The 18,369-nt window shown below is 47.5% G+C and overlaps 2 protein-coding genes across 2 annotated transcripts; both read left to right on the top strand.

The window, feature by feature from the left end:
* On the top strand, nucleotides 3,486-5,478 carry RPL27 (ribosomal protein L27; the record flags this gene model as incomplete). The annotated part of the gene is given in 4 exon segments (NM_001097479.1): nucleotides 3,486-3,568; nucleotides 4,108-4,277; nucleotides 5,163-5,273; nucleotides 5,388-5,478. Coding segments are annotated over 4 exon segments (411 nt in total). The 3' UTR covers nucleotides 5,437-5,478.
* On the top strand, nucleotides 7,358-18,302 carry IFI35 (interferon induced protein 35). Its single transcript, XM_003358024.3, has 7 exons — nucleotides 7,358-7,513; nucleotides 15,738-15,845; nucleotides 16,911-17,058; nucleotides 17,129-17,235; nucleotides 17,338-17,524; nucleotides 17,620-17,726; nucleotides 17,945-18,302. The coding sequence occupies exons 1-7, from the start codon at nucleotides 7,508-7,510 to the stop codon at nucleotides 18,134-18,136; spliced, it is 855 nt and encodes a 284-aa protein (XP_003358072.1). The 5' UTR covers nucleotides 7,358-7,507; the 3' UTR covers nucleotides 18,137-18,302.

Raw genomic sequence — 18,369 nt, 5'->3', positions numbered from 1 at the left:
GAACAAAACACTGAAAAGTGTCCTTGGCATTACCATCCTGTCTTGCCCAGGCCTGCAGTCCTATCTCCACAGCAGATCTCACCACACATGCCACTTTTGGAATTGGCATTTTTCAATTCACTTGTCTGGATACCATATGGGGGGGTGGGTGAAAAGTGCTATAGCTATATGGTATAACCCTGGATCACCCCAGTATCATTTCTTCCTTTTCTTTTCTTTCTTCCTCCCTCCCTCTTCTTTTCTCTTTTTTTGTCTCTTGGGGGCCACAGCCACAGCAATGCGGGATCCAAGCCATGTCTGGTTCCTACATCACAGCTCATGGGAACATGGATCCTTAACCCACAGAGTGAGGCCAGGAATCAAACCGGCATCCTCATGGGTACTAGTCAGGTTAGTAACCCACTGAGCTACAACAGGAACTCCATGGTGATGCATCTTTGATAAGCATCCCAAGCAATTGTGACCCACACAAAATTTTGAGGAGGGACCAGAGAAAGGACTGAGGCTGGATCAGTTAGGGAGCAGGTGAAAAAGGATAGGAAAAAAAGATTTAAAATACATGGCAAACTCAGGATTTAGGGGATTTCCCCAGTGTCTCAGCAGGTTAAGGCTCCAGTGTTGTCTCTGCTGTGGCAGTTCACTGCGGGCAAAGCCAAAAAAAATTCATAGGATTTAGTTGCTGGCTTGATTTGAAGAGTTTTAGTATGAGAGAAGAGTTCAAGACAATAAGATTTCAGGGTTTGGTTTCTATTTTCCAAGAGAGAAACCAAAAGAGGCAGAAGCAGATCAGGAGGCTGAGAGAAGACAATGGAGGTGGAAGAGGCCAGGGTCGTGTGGCGGGGTGGGAAAAGCACCAGCTTGGGAATGGGGGGACCCTGCTCTGCGCCACCAACTCTGACTTTGCTGCTCTAGAACTGTCCTCTCATCTTTGAGAGGACAGAGAAGCTGATCTCTGAGGTCCTTTCCAACTCTGAAATATCTTCCAAATGAAAGCAGAAACCATTTTCACTGACTATAGGACTCTAAGTACATAGTTAGGGTGATAAACCATTGAAACAAGGTCCTGAGAGCTGCAGGGGTAACTGGTCCCTGGAGAGCCTCAAGAAGAGAAATGATGAAACCTTGATTGTTCCCACAACTTGCCCAAGACCAATCCTATAGATTTGTCAGTGTTCAGATGAGCATAAACTGTAAGATGGTTTCTCTTTCTTTTTAACTCGGAAGACACCTAAAAAACCATCTAGTAAACCAGCTATAATGGAAAAAAATAGAAATCATTAAAGAAAATAAGTTCAGGGAGTTCCCGTTGTGGCGCAGTGGTTAACGAATCGACTAGGAACCATGAGGTTGCGGGTTCGGTCCCTGCCCTTGCTCGGTGGGTTAAGGATCCGGCGTTGCCATGAGCTGTGGTGTAGGTTGCAGACGCGGCTCGGATTCCGAGTTGCTGTGGCTCTGGCGTAGGCTGGTGGCTACAGCTCCGATTAGACCCCTAGCCTGGGAACCTCCATATGCTGTGGGAGCGGCCCAAGAAATGGCAAAAAGACAAAAAAAAAAAAGTTCATAATAACATCTGAAAAAAAAAAAAAAAACATCTAATAGAGCACAGACCATGGCTGCCAAGTGGGAGGAGGGAGGGAGTGGGATAGATTGGGAGTTTGGAGTTAGTAGATGCAAACCATTACATTTAGAATTGATAAACAGCAAAGTCTTACTGTATAGAACAGGGAACTACATCCAATCTGGGATAGACCATAATGGAAAAGAATATAAAAGAATGTAGGGAGTTCCACTGTGGCTCAGTGGTAATGAACCCTACTAATATCCATGATGATGTGGGTTTGATCCCTGACCTCGATCAGTGGGTTAAGGATCCCGTGTTGCTGAGAGTTGCAGTATAGGTCTCAGACATGGCTCACATCTGGCATGGCTATGGCACAGGCCAGCAGCTGCATCTCTGATTCAACCTCTAGTCTGGGAACTTCTATGTGCCATAGGTTTGGCCCCTAAAAAGCAAAAATAAGAGAAATGTATACAGTTTTGATCCCTGGCCTAGGAACATATGCATGCCTCAGGTATGGCCAAAAAAAAAAAAAAGGAATGTGTATATGTACATATAATTTGCTGTACAGCAGAAATTGGCACAACATTGTAAATCAACCACACTTTAATTAAAAAAAAAAGAACCATCTAAGAACACTCTTCCAGGAGTTCCCTTGTGGTGCAATTGGTTAAAAGATCCTATGTCCTCACTGCAGCAGCTTGGGTCCCTGCTGCGGTGTGGGTTCAGTCCCTGGTCGGGGAACTTTCACATGCCAGCAGGTGCGGCCAAAAAATAAATAAAATTAGGTTTTTAAAAAATAAACACTTCCAATGAGTGATGGGAATACCTAAGATGCAGAGTTGTGAGAATTAAAAAGGCAGTTGACCTACCTAAAGTGCCTAGCATCTTGCTTGACACAGAGTAGGTGCTCAGTTTGGGGACGGGGTAAACAGCATGGGCTCGGGAAGACTGCTTGAGTCTGCGTCCCCAGCTTGATCACTTACTAACTGTGCATTTGGGGCAAGTTACTTAACCTCTCTAAGCCAAAGGATCTTCAACAGGAGAATGGAGATAACAGTGCTTCATCTCCTAGTGTTGTTATGAGGATCAAAAGAGATAACATATGTAAATAAGCTGGGTCTGACACAAGGTATACAGCTGCTGGCATCACCGTAAAGTCCTTCATCTCTCTCTCCTATTCTAGTCCGTTATGTCTCTGACATCAGTAGACTTTAAATGTTGAAGGCAAGTACTCTGATTCGATTGATTTTCGTCTCTCCCTCCTTAGCCTGACAGGGCACACAGTTGGCACTATGAATGTCCCATTTCGTTCCCGACTCTTCCAAGGCAAAAAGGTAAATTTCAAACTGCGCCTCCCCCACCTCCTAGCGCCACACAAAGGAACTACTGGCAGGGGGACGGTGGACAGCTGCCTTTCGGTAAAAGCCTTCCGAGGGAGGCACAGCTCCTTTGCCCTGTCTACTGCTGCAGCTGCTAATAAAGTTTGTTTTGAATAAATAGGCTGCCAAGCCTTCCTATTCCCTTAAGAGCTTCTTCCGCCCTCAACACGGATTCGGAGCGCTACGCATGGGGCGGGAGCGAAGCCTGAGGGGCGGGACAGGAAGTGAGATCACCCTCCGCGGGGTGAAAGGTTAGCGGAAGTACTCTTTCTTCCTTTCCGCTGTATCCCCGAGTGGTCGCTGCTGGTGAGTAGAGGTTTGGGTAGGGTTTCCCAATCCGCCGCCATCCGCGGCCTGGGGGTCGACTTGGGGGTTGGTGTCGACACTTTCTGTCCCTTGGGGTCTGGCGGCTTCGTTCCGGATCCTGTCCTGCGAGCACGACCCGCAAGCGGCCTGAGCTGAGGCGACAGTGAGCGCAGCCTGAAGTTCGGGCCCACCGCTTGAACTTGCGGATTCCTGAGCGACTCCTTCTCCTTCCTCTGCAGAAATGGGCAAGTTCATGAAACCCGGGAAGGTGGTGCTGGTCCTGGCTGGTCGCTACTCCGGACGCAAAGCGGTCATCGTAAAGGTACTAGCCTGTGCGCCCTCTTATCCCGGGGATCGGTGAGGGGAGGGTAGAGGGGCTGCAGCTTGGAATTTGAGGCTTAGTTTGGAGCCTTACCCACTGAGCATTGCGAGTTAAGGGATGGAGGTGAATACATGGGAGCTTTTGAGAGAGAAAGTTGCAAAGTAAAAAGTAGGAGTTGAATGGGGCAGCAACGCATCTTGTATCCAAAGGTTTTAAGTAGCAATAATGGCCAGCGTGTTAGGTGCTGCAGCTGGCAAGGAATTGTTTCATAGTCAAAATAGTCACTTAGCATCTTCCTGGTAGGAATGATTGATACCACCCTTATTGCTATTACTCTTTGGGTATATACTACTATAGCACTTAAATGTTAGCTTTGTATGGTTTTTATAATAGTGGGTCTTAGAGACTTATGGGGTGGGGTTATTCTTTATCCACGCCCTACATCTAGCTCAGGGTGTAAATAGCAATGACGAAGTAATTCTTTTTTTTTTTTTTTTTTAAGTAATTATAAATAACAAATGTACTCCTTGCTCAATCAGAACATTGATGATGGCACCTCAGACCGACCCTACAGCCATGCTCTGGTGGCTGGAATTGATCGCTATCCCCGCAAAGTGACAGCTGCCATGGGCAAGAAGAAAATTGCCAAGAGATCAAAGATTAAGTCTTTTGTGAAAGTTTATAATTATAATCACCTCATGCCCACAAGGTGAGCATTTCAAGAATGGGAATGAAAGTGACTTTTTCTACCTTTTCCCTTTCTCTGGCCGGCTGAGTAAGGAGACACCCTTATAGCCACTCCAGTGTAGGGAGGAGACATCATCTTCAATTTGTCCCCTTGGCTGTGGTTTCCAGTTGTCTAGAGACTTGCCTGACTTGGCCAAGCTGGATCGAAAAATCTCTTCCTGTCTTGATCTAAGTGTTGAGTAAAGATTCTTCCATTTCTTTCCAGCCACAGTAAACTCAGACATAGGATCTGAATTGCCCTCTTCCACGCAAGGATAGTAGTTATTAGAGGGTAGGTACTTGTGAAAAATCAAGAATGAAGTTTTTCAGTGGCTTGACTCGATGTAAATGAATTTATTAAAATTGGGTGTTTCCAAAGAACATCATCAGGACTTTAGCAGTTTTTTGTTTTGTTTTGTTTTTCCCTTTTTGGCCGCACGTGAGGCATGCCTAAGTTCTGGGCCAGGGATCAATCCCATACCACAGCAATGACCCAAGTGCTGCAGTGACAACACTAGATCCTTAACCCACTTAGCCACAAGAAAACTTGTTGGGGGTGGGGTGTTTTTTGTCTTTTTAGGGCCACACCCACGGCATGTGGAAGTTGCCAGGCTAAGGGTCTAATCGGAGCTATAGCTGCGGACCTAGCCAGAGCCACAACAATGCTGGACCTTTAACCCACCGAACGAGGCCAGGGATTGAACCACAACCTCGTGGTTCCTAGTCGGGTTTGTTAACCACCGAGCCACTATGGGAACTCCAGCAGTTTTTGATAATAGTTCCTGTGGAGTCAACCAGTGTCCCATGGTGGGGATAGTGAGAGCTTTGGCAGCATATGGGCTGCTCCTACCTCTGCCATTGTCCCCAGGTACTCCGTGGATATCCCCTTGGACAAAACTGTTGTCAATAAGGATGTCTTCAGAGACCCTGCACTCAAACGCAAGGCCCGACGAGAGGCCAAGGTCAAGTTCGAGGAGAGGTAAGTCGGCTTTGGTGGTGAATGATGGGATATAGTTTCACTGTTCTCCGTGAAGATAATTTTGTCTTAATGTCATTCCTCACCTCACTGGTGTCCCTTTTTCCCCCCTTCTAGATACAAGACCGGCAAGAACAAATGGTTCTTCCAGAAGCTGCGGTTTTAGGTCTGTCTTATTTCGGTCATTAAAATTAAAAAAAAGAAAATATCCCTGTGTCTGCCTGCTTCTTGTATTACTAGACTGGGAAAAAAACATTCATACAGTGAGAGACCTTGGGTGGTAGATCCAGGGATGTGGTAAAATACCAAAGCTAAATCTGCATTTGAGACCTAGACTACTACTTTCATCAGCCTCATAATGTTTTAATGGTCCAACTGCCCTAAGTGGATAAAATATACTGAACCTTTTGCCTGACATTTTTCCGTGTGGAATTGTTTTAAGCATCCCTGACTTGGGCCCTAGAGAACCTAAGACATTCTGAGCCCCTCCCTCTTCCCCCACCCTCATTTGGTGACAACCAAAAGCCCCTCTGAGTGTACTTCATCTACTTTGGATTGAGACTTATTAACTTGAAGTGATTTTTTTAAACCAGAGTGCCAGGTCTGATAAGTCAGAATTTCCAGCAACTTGGAAGTTCCTGTGTGGCAATGGGTTAAAGATGTGGCATTGCTACAGTTGTGACCAAAAAAGAATTTCTAGCAACTTGTCACATGGTGCTGGTGCTGCTTAGATGAGGACCATCCTGGAGATATCTAAATAGGGATGGACACCAGCAATGAAGCCCTGAGCCCTGGTGGGGCCGGGGGGAGCTCTCCTAAATGGTCTGGCTGACAGTGATTGGCGAGAAATGGTGTAATTCAAGGGACTTGGGCACTGGGTTGTCACCACTTGCAGAAACATTTTATTCATTGGCCATTTAACTGGCCAGGTTTTACTGCTGAAATAGGCTCCAGCTGAGCCAGTTTTAAATCACTAAATGGAATCAGGATTAAAGCTGGTCTATCTGCCAAACTCCATACTTGGCACACTTCCATCTAGGTTGGGGGCAAGTGGATTGAGAAAGGGGCTCAGTAAATTACTTTGTGGAAATCCTGGGCTAGAAGATAAATAGAAATCATGTGTCAATTGATTAGCCATTAGGTGTAGGATGTCCCTGTTAGGTAGCTTGCCTACTCAGAGTCACAAAACCCTCCTCGGACTGAAAATTCAAATTCTTTTCCACTCCACCTAAAAGCCCAAGATCAGGAGTTCCTGTCGTGGTGTAGTGAAAACGAATCCAATTAGGAACTATGAGGTTTCGAGTTCAATCCCTGGCCTCGCTCAGTGGGTTAAGGAACCGGTGTTGTCATGAGCTGTGGTGTAGGTCGCAGATGCGGCTTTGATCCCCAGTTGCTGTGGCTGTGGCCAGTGGCTACAGCTCCAATTAGACCCCTAGCCTGGGAGCCTCCATATGCTGCGGGAGCGGCCCTAGAAAAGGCAAAAAGACCGAAAAAAAAAAAAAAAAAAAGCAGACAGGAGTTCCCCTGGGGCTCAGCAGAAAGGAATCTGACTAGCATCCATGAGGAAGCAGATTTGATCCCTGACCTTGCTCAGTGGATTAAGGATCCAGCTGCAGTGAGCTGTGGTGTAAGTAATAGATGTGGTTCAAATCTGGTCTTGGTGTGGATGGGGTGTAGGCCAGCAGCTATATCTCAGTTTCGACCCCTAGCCTGGGAACCTCCATATGCCCCAGGAGATGGCCTTAAAAAGGGAAAAAAAAAAAAAGACAAAATTCTACCAAAAGGCTTGTGCAGCCTGTGCTGGGATTGCTAGGCTGGGAATGAATGGTTGATTGGGGCCAGCAATTTATAGTTGCTTGAGGAGTTCCCGGTGGCACATGGGTTAAGGATCCAGAGTCACTGCTGTGCCTTGGGTCACTGCTTGGGTGCGTGTTTGATTCCTGGCCCCTGAACTTCAGCATCCCTTGGGCAAGGCCAGAAATATAAATACATGTCGTTGCTGGTGAGGTAGCTTCCCCCGAGGCCTCATAGCTGGGGGAAGTTGAGTTCAAGACCAGGAAGCCTCCTGGGGGTGGAGTGCAGAAGGACGGGAACTTCACCAAAATGAAAGTGAAAGCAAAGAGACTGCATGAGATTCGTAGAAGTTTTATTTCAGGCTCTGACCTGGGAGGGTGCAAGCTCTGCCACTCTGTGCCCAGCTCTGAAAACTCTGTTCTTGCCAACCGGACCCCAGACTCATGTCGGTGAGGAGGAGGGTATGGGGGGCAGGGGGCAGGGGAGCAGAGGAGCACTTCTTGGCCGGGAACTTTCAGGTATCTCTGTGCCAAGCCTCTCCCTGCCCATCTCTTAGACCTGCTGAAGATCTAGAGAGAGACACAGCTGGGATTACCTCACTATGCCTCAAAGTCCCTTCTATAACGTGCGTCTCTGGAGCTCATGAATTCCTTGTGTGAATGTGTGTTTTTCTGGAGAGAATCCATGATTTTCATTAGATACTCCAAGGGTTCTGTGACCCCAAAAGTTTTAGAATGGATCTAATGATAATTCTAAAAGCTTAAGAATTGCTCACACTTTTATCTCCTGAGATCTTCTCCAACAAATTCCTCCTCTCCTTATATTTTCATTTTTGCTTAACCTTGGGCTCTCTTCACGGTGAGAGGGAGAAATGTTCCCTTTCTAAGAACTAATCTCCCCCCATCTGCTGTGGTCCCCCCTTTCCCAACCCGTGAACGCCCCTGCTCACGCTAGGCTAAGCCCTGTGAGGGCGGGTCCTCTGTCTCAGCCTGATCATCCTTGGTCCTCATTGCCTAGCACTGTGCCTGACACGCAGGAGGCACTCATTAAACAGCCGTTGAATGAATGAATCTCAACCTCCTGGCTTCTTGAGTCTTTCTCTCCCTAATACTACCCCATCTGTTACAAATATACAGGTCTCTTGCTCGGAAATTTTTCAGGCCCCTTAAATGCAGTAAGAAAGACCACAGGCTGTAGAGCCGGCCTGTCTGGTTCCTCCAGTTATGTGGCCCTGGGCAAGTTATAGCCTCTCTCAAGTTTACAATCCAAGACCCATGTCTTCATCTATACAATGGGAATGAGAGTAATGCTTCAAACACAAGAATACCCACCTGCAAGAAGTAAACTAAATAATCCCTAAAATATACAGTAAAAACTGAGGACACTGCTTAGCACATGCTAAGAGCTCAGTGCTTATTGATTATCATTAATATTGCCAACGCTTTATAATATTGGAACCCCAGTTCCCTAGGACAATATTGATTCACCCCCATCTTATTCCTATCTCTCTGCTAAAACTTCTCTCTTTTTTTTTTTTGGCTGCACCGTGGCATACAACAAAGGCCACAGCAGTGACACCAGATCCTTAAGCCACTGCACCATAAGGGAACTCCTAAAACTGCTTTCTTAAAGGGCCTTTGCATTAAAAGGAAACAAGAGGAGTTCCTGATGTGGTGCAGCGAGTTAAGGATCCAGTGTTGTCTTTGCAGTGGCAAGGTCTCTATTGAGGCATAGGTTCCATCCCCAGCTCAGGAACTTCCATATGCCTATGCCACGGGTGTAGCCAAAAAAAAAAACAAATAAGGAAAGAAGGAAGGTGGATAAAGGAAACGGGGTTTTTTGGGGGGTTTTTTGTTTGTTTGTTTGTTTGTTTTTGCTTTTCAGGGCCACACCCACTAAGCAAAGCCAGGGATCAAAACTGCATCCTCATGGATACTAGTTGGATTCAAGGAAGCTGTATTTTTTTAAATCACACTAAATTTGGAGTACCTTGTGGGTTATTGGATGACTATGAAGACCAGGCTCAAGGTTCTGTAATCCTAGTCTCTGCCTTCAGTTCAAGAAATAGGATATGGGAGTTCCCTGTGGCTCAGCTGGTTAAGGATCTGTCATTGCCACTGCTGCAGCTCAGGTCACTGTTGTGGTGTGGCTTCGATCCCTGGCCCGAAAACTTCTGCATGCTGTGGGCACGGCCACACAAAAAAAAATCACACTAAATTTGTTGTTGAGAGACAACCTCTGTTATTAATAACATTGCGATATCTGTCTTCCCAGAATTTTTGTGCATTATTATGCATTAATAAATATCCTTTTGAATTAAAATGTTTTAAATCAAAGGATAGGGAACATATTTATATACAGTTTTATATTTTGCTTTTCTGGCTTATTGTGAGCGTTTTTTCATGTTGAATATTCATTATTATGTCTTTTAATTGCTGCATAGTATTTTATATTTAGCTATTTCTCCTTGGACATGTAGGGTTTTTTCCTTTCATAAACAAAGCTATAATCACCCTTATACATGAATTCTGAGCATTTCCTTATCATAAGCAGGACTGCTTTTTTGTTGCTCAATCTGTGATCGTTTCTCCTGCCACCTGCAGCCCTGTTAGCAGCACTCAGCACAGCTGCAGGCTCCTCTTCCTTAACCATGCGGTCCTCCACGCCCCTGCTCCTCCCCAGGTTTCACTCGCTACTGCTCTGCATTCTCCCCGGCTGTTTCTCCCTCGTTCCTCTCATTCCTTAGTGTTGGATGCCCCAGAAATCAGCCCTTGGACCTCTTCTTGTCGATCTCATTTAGTTTTGTGACTTTAAATATCTCTGCATGGGTAATTCTCAAATTTATGCCCACAGCCTGGACCTGTTCCCTGAATGATACAGCAATAGAGGCGACCACCACTGTACCTCTCAGTCACATAGGCACTTCATCCCTAAGATATTCAAAATAAACCCCAATCTCTTCCACCCACAGCATCCCCATCTCAGCAGAAGGCTCTCGTTCTCCTCAGTTGCTCAGGCCAGACAGCTTAGCATTGTCCCAGTCTCTTCTTCCACATCCTACTTGCAGTGCATCAGCAAGTTCAATCAGTCGACTTAAACTTTTTCTTTTTTGGCTGTGCCCGTGGCATTCGGAAGTTCCCAGGCCAGGGATTGAACTAGAGCCACAGCAGTGACAACACCGATTCCTTAACTCCTAGGTCACCAGGAAATTCCCCCCATCTTTTTTTTTTTTTTAATCTTTTTAGGGCCGCACCCGTGGCATATGGAGGTTCCCAGGTTAGGAGTCTAATTGGAGTTGTTGCCACTGGCCTACGCCAGAGCCACAGCAACGCAGGATCTGAGCCGCCTCTGCACCCTATACCATAGCTCATGGCAACGCCAGATCCTCAGCCCACTGAGCAAGGGCAGGGATCGAACCCACAACCTCATGGTTCCCAGTCGGATTCGTTAACCACTGAGCCACGATGGGAACTCCTCCCCCCCCCCATCTTTTTTTGCCTCTTGTTTCATCACTCCTTCTTTGTGTCTCTGACACTTCCTAACCCTGGCCCTGGCCCTGCTTATCTCTGATCAGGCCTTTTTCTTCTCTGCATTCCTTTATCTTTCCTCACCCCTAAGTATCTTGAAAGATCACATTTTTAAGGCTCTGTGCCTGAATGAATTCCCATCCTCTTGGCTTCCACCATCACCACATACTCTTCTAACCCAGAGTCCTATCCACCAAGTCTTATTCCTGACCCTATGTGTCTTCAACGGCCTTCGGTTTGACGTATTTGGGCCAATAAATTAACCTTGATAAATCCCAGGTCCCTAACCTATGAAATGGGGATTATTAAAATACAAAACAGGGTGTTCCTGTCATGGTTTAGTGGTAACAAATCCGACTGGTATCCATGACAACTTGGTTTCCATTCTTGGCCTCTCTCAGTGGATTAAAGATCTGGCATTTCCATGAGTTGTGGTGTAGGTTGCAGGAGCAGCTCGGATCCCAAGTTGCTGTGGCTGTGGTGTAGGCCAGCAGCTGCAGCTCTGATTTGACCCATAGCCTGGGAAATTTCATATGCCTCAGATGCAGCGCCGCCCCCTCCAAAAAAAAAGACCAAAAAAAAAAAAAAAAAAAAAAAAAAAAAGGAATTCCCATCGGGGCTCAGTGGTAAAGAGGCCGACTAGTATCCATAAGGACTCAGGTTCAATCCCTGGCCTCACTCAGTGGGTTAAGGATCCAGCATTGCTGTGGCTGTGATGTAGGCCAGTAGCTGCAGCTTCAATTCGACCTCTAGCCTGGGAAATTCCATATGCCATGGGTGTGGCCCTAAAAGACAAAAAATAAAATAAATTCAAAACATTTAACATAGCACTCATTATGTGCCATAAACTCCTGTCCCAAATAAAATTATATATAGGTAAAAATTGCTATTCCCATTTTACAGATGAAGAAATCAAGGCACAGAGAGTTAAATAAACTTGCCCATTGTCTTGCAGGAGTAAGAGGATCTGGATGTAAGCCACAGAAGTCTGGCCCCAAAATTTATGCTCTTAACCGTTATGCTAACGGCCTCCCAATACGGCTGTGATGAACACAGATAGCATGAGATTTTATCTTAGGCGTGGTTAGGTTCTAAACTTGGCAAATAAGGCAGAAGAATGCATGTAGTCAAATGAACCTCAAATCATTAACTCACCCCTAAGCATCCAGAATTTACACTCTCTCCATGAGCTCAAGGTAGAGTGCATGGCATTTTTGTTTGTTTGTTTGTTTGTTTTTGGCTGTGCCCATGGAATGCAGAAGTTCCCAAGCCAGGGATTGAACCCATGCCACAGCCGTGACCCAAGCCAGCGCAGTGACACCGCTAGGTCCTTTAACTGCTAGGCCACCAGGGAACTTGAGGCTTTTTTTTTTTTTTTTTTGGTCTCTTTTTTTTGCTATTTCTTGGGCCGCTCCCACAGCATATGGAGGTTCCCAGGCTAGGGGTTGAATCAGAGCCGTAGCCACCAGCCTACGCCAGAGCCACAGCAACGTGGGATCCGAGCCGCGTCTGCAACCTACACCACAGCTCACAGCAACAGCTCACAGCAATGCTGGATCGTCAACCCACTGAGCAAGGGCAGGGACCAAACCCCCAACCTCACGGTTCCTAGTCGGATTCGTTAACCACTGCGCCACAACAGGAACTCCATTCTTTTTTTATTTGAGCACCAGATGGATGTTGGTTTGCATTTAGAGACCATGTTATCCTGTTATGTAAATAAATAGCACGTGTAGTTGAATTCAAGAGAGTGACTACAATCAGCCTGTGTTGTCCTTAAGAAATCTGTAAGAGAGAAGTTTCAGTTGAGAGTTGAAGACAGGAGGCAGTTTTGTGATACTTAGTGGGATGGAGTCCAACTGTGCCTGGCACTTAGCAGGTCTCCAATGACTACTGGCCCTCTTCCCTTGCCTGCTCAGTCCATGGCATCATACCCAACTCTTGGACATGCAGGTCTGCAAACTTGGCATCGTCTCTCCAGTCTGTCCCCTCTGTCCCCTTAATGCAAACATCCAGAGTCTGGGGGCTTTTCCTCGTGTGATGTATTTATCTGCACGTGCTCCTTGTGCCCACCGCCAGAGGCTGAGGTCAGCTCCTGTCACATCTGTGAGAGTTAGAGCCACAGAATCTGGGTTTGTTTTCCTCACTCCACAGTTCCTGCTGCTCCAGTTCATCCTGCCGGATCACTGCCAGATAGAGCTTTTTTTTTTTTCTTTTTTTTTTTTAAAGTCTAGTTGATTTACAATGTTGTTTCAGATGTTCAGCAAACTGGTTCCGTTTTCTCTCTCTCTGTATATATATATATATGCACATATATATAACGTTCTTTTGAATATAGTTTTCTATGCTATACAGTAAGTCCTTGTTTATTTTATAGAGTGATGTGTGTCTGTTAATCTCAAACTCCTAATTGATATCTGCCTCCCTTCGCTCTTGGTAACCATAAGATTGTTTTTTATGTCTGTAAGTCTGTTTCTGTTTTATAAATATGTTCATTTGGAGAGTTCCCTTCGTGGATCAGCGGTTAACAAACCCAACTAGGATGCATGAGGATGCAGGTTCGATCCCTGGCCTCGCTCAGTGGGTTAAGGATCCAGGGTTGCTGTGAGCTGTGGTGTAGGTTGAAGACGTGGCTCGGATCCCAAATTGCTGTGTCTGTGACGTAGCCCAACAACTGTAGCTCCCGTTTGACCCCTACCCTGGGAATTTCCACATGCTGCAGGTGCAGCATTAAAAAAAAAAAAAAATGTTTTTCAAATAAAAATCCAGGAGTTCCCATCATGGTGCAGTGGAAACAAATCTGACTAGGAACCATGAGGTTTCGGATTCGATCCCTGGCCTGGCTCAGTGGGTTAAGGATCTGATGTTGCCATGAGCTGTGGTATAGGTCACAGACGAGGCTCGGATCCCGAGTTGCTGTTGCTGTGGCGTAGGCTGGCAGCAACAGCTCCGATTCCACCCCTAGTCTGGGAACCTCCATATGCCGCTGGTATGGCCCTATAAGGACAAAGGACAAAAAAATCTGGATTTCTGACTTCCTTTATAAATGGAAGATATAGGATTCTGAAACAACATCCCCATGTGAAAACACCTGGCTAGAGCTGAGAAGAGTTCCACTTCAGTGGGGACATGCTGTCTCCAGGATATCATAGTCACCACCTCCATATATCATACTACACTGGCTCCCCTGACTCATTGATGTCATCTCTCTGACCCTTAAAGTCACTGAGTTTACACTCCCTGATTATTTCTCATTACTCATTAACCAGCAGTATTTGGTCAAGCCCTAGTTTTTCTCTGCTTAAAATGGAGTGATCTCACGCTGAATTATTCAATACTCTCTGTAATATGCTCCCCTTCAGTCATTTGTTCACTTCATTCATTCACTCCATTCATTCATTCGGCACACATTTACTGAATGCCTTTTTGTGCCAGGGACTCTGCTGAACACTGGGGATACAGACATGGCCAGGACAGAGTCCCGTCCTCCCCAGTGAGCTCACACTTCCCTGAGCTGACCTTATTTATCAGGCTTCCAACCACAGGGTGAGCGCTCCATCCCACAAACAAAGGTGCATTTATTCCCATCCTGGTGTCATTCCCCTGCTCGTGTTGTCAGCTTTCTCTCTCTGGACGGGCTCCAAATCACACCGAGCCTGAATGGCTGCTTGGTACAGTGGAAAGGGTGGCAGTCATGGGACAAGCTGGGGAGATAGGGGGTAAATTACTCCCCAACTCTTAGTTTGATTTCTTCACTATAAAGCATAGATTGAGAGTCTAGAGTCACTCTACCTAGGGTCAAATGACTTCAGGCAAGTCACTTGACCTCTCTGATCTTCAGTTCCCTCATCTGCAAAATAAGGAGAAAAGGGTGCTTATTTTATAAAGTTGTTAACAAGACCTGAGCTATATAATCCGTTAAAAAAAGGAGTTCCCATTGTGGCGCAGTAGAAACGAATCTGACTAGGAACCATCAGGTTTCGGGTTCAATACCTGGCCTTGCTCAGTGGCCAGGATCTGGCATTGCCGTGAGCTGTGGTGTAGGTCGCAGACGTGGCTTGGATCTGGCGTTGCTGTGACTCTGGCGTAGGCTGGCAGCTGTAGCTCCAATTAGTCCCCTAGCCTGCGAACCTCCATATACCACAGATGCGGCCCTAAAAAGCAAAAAAAACAAAAAAAAATCCATTAAAAGAGTTTAGCAACTGGAGTTCTCTTGTGGCTCAGTGAGTTAAGGATCTGGCATTGTTACTGCTGTAGCTTGGGTCGCTGCTGTAGCCTAGGTTTAGTCCTTGGCCCAGGAACGTTCATATCCTGTGGGCACGGCCTAAATAAATAATAAACAAATACATGCGGGTTTAGCACAGTGCCTGACATACAGTAAATGACTAATAAATGTTAGCTGATAGTCTTTTTTGTTTTTTCTCTTTTCTCTTTTTCTTTTTAGGGCCGTACCTGCAGCATATGAAAGTTCCCAGGCTAGGGGTCGACTCAGAGCTACAGCTGCTGGCCTACACCACAGCCGCAGCAATGCCAGATCTGAGCCAAGTTTGTGACATGCACCACAGGGCACAGCAACACCAGATCCTTAACCCACTGAGCGAGGCCAGCTATCGAATCTGTGTCCTTGTGAATCCTAGTCAGGTTTGTAACCTGCTGAGCCACAACGGGAACTCCAGCTGATAGTCTTATGATGTCTTGCAACTTAACTCCTCCTCAAGGCCTCCCTAACTGTGTTAACCCTTTGGGACTGTCCCTCCTCTAAACTCCTGCTGTCCTCTGCCATCAGTTACATGATTGTGCACTGTCCTGAATTGGCTTAGACAGATCTAAGGGCTGGACCCTTGTCTTCCACTGCCCTGCGGCATGTCCACTACCTCGTTGCAGGAGCTCCGACAGTGTCTGTTAACCTCTAGATCTCCAGGAATGACTTGGCTGCTGCAAAGGGCTCCTGCCCTTCACAGCAACTGAGATGAGGGCAGTCAAGCTGGGCAAGGATGAGCCCAGGGCAGGATAAAGGGATTGTGTTGTTCTTGGGCTGAGCATCAACACTGTTCCTGGAGAGTCTGAAAGAGGAGCCCCCTTCCTCTGGCTCATTCATTCTCTGGAAAGCAGATGGATGTCTGGTTGTTCCCTTCTGCTCCAACAGGCCCTCCATGCCCTTCAGAAGAAACAGGCCCAACTAAAGATGAGGCTGTGGGAGCTGCAGCAGCTGAAAATGAAGCTCAGGGACAGAGAAAGCTTCCCACCAGACAAGGTAAGCTGGGAGGGCCTGTGGCCTGGTAGAAAGAGTTGGGCAGTCCTAGTTTCACTCTGCCATTTCCTTGCTGTGGGACCTCAAATGTGTTACTTGAACTCTCTGAACCTGTTTGCTTCTCTGCAAAGTAGACCTACCTACCTACCTCACAAGCTTGTGTGAGTACAAACTAAGTTTTTTGTTTTTGTTTTTGTTTTTTTTTTTGCTTTTTAGGGCCACACCTATGGCATATGGAGGTTCCCAGGCCAGGGGACTAATCAGAGCTACAGCTGCTGGCCTGCGCCAGAGTCACAGCAACTCGGAATTCTAGCCATGTCTGTGACCTGCACCACAGCTCATGGCAATGCTGGATCCTTAACCCATTGAGCAAGGCTAGGGATCAAACCCGCAACCTCATGGTTCCCAGTCGGGTTCGTCAACCACTGAGCCATGACAAGACCTCCAAGTTTTTGTTTTGTTTCGTTTTTTTTTTTTTTTTTTTTTTTTTGTCTTTTTGCCATTTCTTGGGCCGCTCCCACGGCACATGGAGGTTCCCAGGCTAGGGGTCAAATCAGAGCTGTAGCCGCCAGCCTATGCCAGAGCCACAGCAACGCAGGATCCGAGCCACGTCTGCAACCTACATCACAGCTCACGGCAACACCGGATCGTTAACCCACTGAGCAAGGCCAGGGATCGAACCCGAAACCTCATGGTTCCTAGTTGGATTCATTAACCACTGCGCCAAGACGAGAACTCCTTGTTTTTTTAATGTAGAGAATTACCTGGTGGTCTAGAAGTTAAGGATCTGGAGTTGTCACTTTGACTCTGGTTACAGCAGTGACGCAGGTTCGATCCCTGGCCTAAGAACTTACACATACTGTGGGCAACCCCCCCCCCAAAAAAAAAGATTTTGTATGGCAAGTGCCAGCACCTGCTTGATCTGCATTCATTCACTTATTTATCCAGCTCTCCTTTCAGTAATGTGTTCCTTCCTGGCTCTCAGCATCAGTCACATGAAGGGGTGCTTTCCTCCTGGGAACCTCCCAACCCTGAGGTCTCCATCAACCTCTCCTCCCCCACATCCAGGTCCCATTCCCAATGCCTGAGGTCCCCCTGGTATTCCGAGGACACATTCAGCAGGGCAGGGAAATGGCCAAGTCTGTGGTCTCCAACCTGCAGATCTGTTACCCTCTGCCTGGAGGCTCTGCTCTGGTCACCTTTGATGACCCCAATGGTGAGCTTGGGGAAACCTTGAGAGGGAGGCTGGGAGGTTTCCTAGTACTGACCCTGTTCCCCTGACCCAGTGGCCAAGCAAGTGCTGCAGCAAAAGGAGCATACGATCGATATGGAAGAGTTCCGGCTGCGGGTGCAGGTCCAGCCCTTGGAGCTGCCCATGCTGACCACCATCCAGGTGACAAAATGGCAGGGTCCTGGCACATGCAGGGGGCCCCAGACACCTGGGCACAAGAGAATGGGGCTGTGCTTGGAACCGCTCCCTCCTGTCTCCTGCTAGGTGGCCAGCCAGATGAGTGATAAGAAAGTGTTCGTCAGTGGGATTCCTGCTGGGCTCAAGCTGAGTGAAGAGGAGCTGCTGGACAAGCTGGAGATCTTCTTTGGCAAGACCAAGAACGGGGGTGGTGATGTGGAGACACGGGAACTGCTACAAGGGGGTGTTGTGCTGGGCTTCACTAAGGATGAAGGTAAGGGCCTTATGGGTGAGAGGAGAGCAGAGGCATCAGGCCATGGGAACGGAGAGCCCCTAATGCTGAAGGTCCCCCGCTCCCTGTCCCTGCAGTGGCCCAGCAGCTGTGCCAGAAGGGTCAGTTCTCAGTGCCACTGGGTAAGCAGCAGTTCCCTCTGACAGTCTCTCCCTACGTGAGCGGGGAGATCCAGAAGGCCGAGGTAAGTGGGAGGGTGGAGAATGGGGTCTGGTGACTTGTCCGTCGGCCAGAACCCTGCCCACAGTCCTCAAACCCCACTGACCTACCCTCTGCCGACCTCTCTCGGCCTCCTGCCCGCTCCTGTACCCCCATGGTCACCACCGCTCTTTCCACCTCCCCACCCCTTCAACTCCGTCCAACTTGCATGAGCCTTGGCCCATCTCCCGGCTCCTTTTCCAGGTCAGGTCCCAGCCTGTGCCCCAGTCGGTGCTGGTGCTCAACATTCCTGACGTCCTGGACGGCCCGGAGCTGCAGGACGTCTTGGAGATCCACTTCCAGAAGCCTACCCGTGGGGGTGGGGAGGTGGAAGCCGTGACAGTTGTGCCCCCAGGACAGCGGGGCCTGGCAGTCTTCACTGCCAAGTCGGTCTAGGAGCCTGTTCCGCTCGTCACCCCCACTCCTCTGCCAAGGTTCTCAAACCGGATGGGTTGGGGGCAGGGCTCTGAGAGAGGGATGGCACTGGTCACCACTGGCAGGGAGTAGGAGTTGTGAAACGCCGCCTAAGAGCAAGAAAACTGCCTGAGAAGGCTTCCTGGCATGATCGTCTTCCTCATTTCGTTTCATGAAAGGAAACTTGATCAGGGCATGGAAGGAGGCTGGCAGGA

Source organism: Sus scrofa, chromosome 12, assembly GCF_000003025.6.
Source record: "Sus scrofa isolate TJ Tabasco breed Duroc chromosome 12, Sscrofa11.1, whole genome shotgun sequence".
Lineage (NCBI taxonomy): Eukaryota > Metazoa > Chordata > Mammalia > Artiodactyla > Suidae > Sus > Sus scrofa.
The sequence above is the reverse complement of the archived record's forward strand: the minus strand, read 5'-3'. Positions and strand labels throughout refer to the sequence as shown.